This window comes from Colobus angolensis, unplaced genomic scaffold (genome assembly GCF_000951035.1).
Source record: "Colobus angolensis palliatus isolate OR3802 unplaced genomic scaffold, Cang.pa_1.0 Scaffold329, whole genome shotgun sequence".
NCBI classification, from domain to species: Eukaryota; Metazoa; Chordata; class Mammalia; order Primates; family Cercopithecidae; genus Colobus; species Colobus angolensis.
In genome coordinates, this window is record NW_012116588.1 from 563282 (window position 1) to 565613 (window position 2332).

Consider the following 2332-nt stretch of genomic DNA (forward strand, 5'->3'; position numbering starts at 1 on the left):
AGGATGGTCTCGATCTCCTGACCTCGTGATCCGCCCGTCTCGGCCTCCCAAAGTGCTGGGATTACAGGCTTGAGCCACCGCGCCCGGCCGGCTTTTTATTTAAATGAAATTCAAGGCTACAGATTTACCTGTGGAGCCTGTTGAAAGTTATAATTTAGAGGTTAAAAATCTATTTGAGCCAAAAATTTAAAATCAGAACTTTTGTTTTTATTAAGATGCCAAAGTATTCTATATGGATGGCAATTTCTGAATTATCCCTTCATGGACTGAATTTTTACACATCTTTCTTACTTTGTTGTACTAATCCAAAAGTGTGCATGTAAGGTAAGGTGTGTGTACAAGGTGCCTCTGCACTCTGGTATACACAAAGCTTATTGCAATGAATGGGAAACCAGCAGTTCTGCTTGGTGGCTTGCTTGGAAGTTCAAAGTATCAGATTTGGAGAATTTTCTACTAGAGAATCTTAAAAATGTTTAATCGTAAAGAATTAAGAGTTCTCCAGAGAAAGAAATGCTAAATTAACTCCAACTCTTCATGACCTTTAGCCCTATGTCTGATCTGAAGAGTGAGATTTGTAAGATCATCCTTAATTGGTATATAGGTATTTCACATAGTGTGGACTTGATCCACGTTACCTGAAATTTAGTTGTAAGAATTGATCAACCAAATAATTATTGTGAATACTTCGCATGTTTATATAAGATTATTCTTATATTGGTCCTCTCCTTTTTGTCATAGAAACAATTGAATATTGGACAATAAATTATTGTCTTTGATTACTGAACAGAATGTGATAACCAAGGAATATGTAAAATTAACCATCACTTTTTTTCTCTTAGATTCAGAATCTGATAATTCAGATAACAACACAATCTTTGTGCAAGGACTTGGGGAGGGTGTGTCTACAGATCAAGTTGGGGAGTTCTTTAAACAAATAGGAATTATCAAGGTGAGTAAAAATATATGTTGAAAATCTCATAATGTTCTGATTACAATACATAGACTGTGTAGTAAGCCTATATACTTCAGTAAGCCTTGTCTCTTAAAATTTTATGATGCACATGCTCATTTATGTCTGTAGACCTTTGCTAAATTTGTTGAATATATGAAGATTTTATTTCTTGCTTGTGTTTACCTTTCTGCAGTCTACCTGTGCTTTAGCTTCCATCCTAGGACTCTAAAATTGGTCTCTGCTTAGTTCTTATAACTGTGAGAAATAAAGGAGTTGCTGAGAACATTTTATAGACTGAAATACATGCAAACTCAAGTTGTTATGGCTCTTGGGAGGAGTTATTTAATGTTTATGCTGGAGATAATACGTTATCTTGTAATGACTCATGTTCACTAAAGCGTCTTGTGCACTATTAACTTCATGCATGTGTTTTTCATCTCTTCAACTAGAAAGCAGCCTTAGTAGTGTTTAGATAGTAGCAGTTTCTTGAAATCAGTTTACATCTGCCCTTGTTTTGGTGTCTATGGAATTACCCACTTTTTTTTTTTTTTTTTTTTTTTTTTTTACGTAAGATCACTCTTCCACCAGGCTGAAGTGCAATGGCGCGATCTTGGCTCACTGCAACCTCCGCCTCCTAGGTTCAAATGATTCTCCTGCCTCAGCCTCTTGAGTAGCTGGGACTACAGGCGCGTGCCACCATGCCCAGCTAATTTTTGTATTTTTAGTGGAAATGGGGTTTCACTATGTTGGCCAGGATGGTCTTCATCTCTTGACCTCAAGTGATCTGCCTGCTTTGGCCTCCCAAAGTCCTGGGATTACAGGCATGAGCCACCGTGCCTGGCCTGCTCACTTTTTTCTTTCTGTGGGAGTTATAATTTGTTAAGGAATTAATTACACACAAAATATTTAATTTTGTTGTTGTTGTTGTCTTGAGACAGGGTCTTGCTCTGTTGCACCCAGGCTGGAGTACAGTGGCATGATCATGGATCACTGCAGCCTCAATCTCCTGGGCTCAAGTGATCCTCCCACCTCAGCCTCCTGAGTAGTTGGAACCACTAGTGCATGTCCTCATGCCCAGCTAATTAAAAAAATTTTTTTTATAGAGATGAAGTCTCCCTGTTATTGCCCAGTCTGGTCTTGAGCTCCTGGACTCAAGTGCTAGGATTACACGTGTCAGCCACCATGCCTGGCCTAAATTCACAGAGTTTTTGAAAAAGTAAAAATTCTCCCTTGTCTTATCCCAGCCAAATCCCAGTGTAGTGTTTTAGAAGTTAGGTATTTATGGCCGGGCATGGTGGCTCACGCCTGTAATCCCAGCACTTCGGGACGCCGAGGCAGGCGGATCACGAGGTCAGGAGATCGAGACCATCCTGGCTAACG

At 39.4% G+C, this 2332-nt stretch overlaps 1 protein-coding gene across 1 annotated transcript in view; it reads left to right on the forward strand.

The window, feature by feature from the left end:
* Positions 1–2332, forward strand: part of TAF15 (TAF15 RNA polymerase II, TATA box binding protein (TBP)-associated factor, 68kDa) — a gene marked incomplete at its 3' end in the record, with an annotated part of 37329 nt that overhangs the window by 27766 nt on the left and 7231 nt on the right. Inside the window, exon 10 of the mRNA XM_011951890.1 lies at positions 840–949. Within this exon, the coding sequence (XP_011807280.1) occupies positions 840–949 (110 nt within the window). The remainder of the gene's footprint in view (positions 1–839; positions 950–2332) is intronic.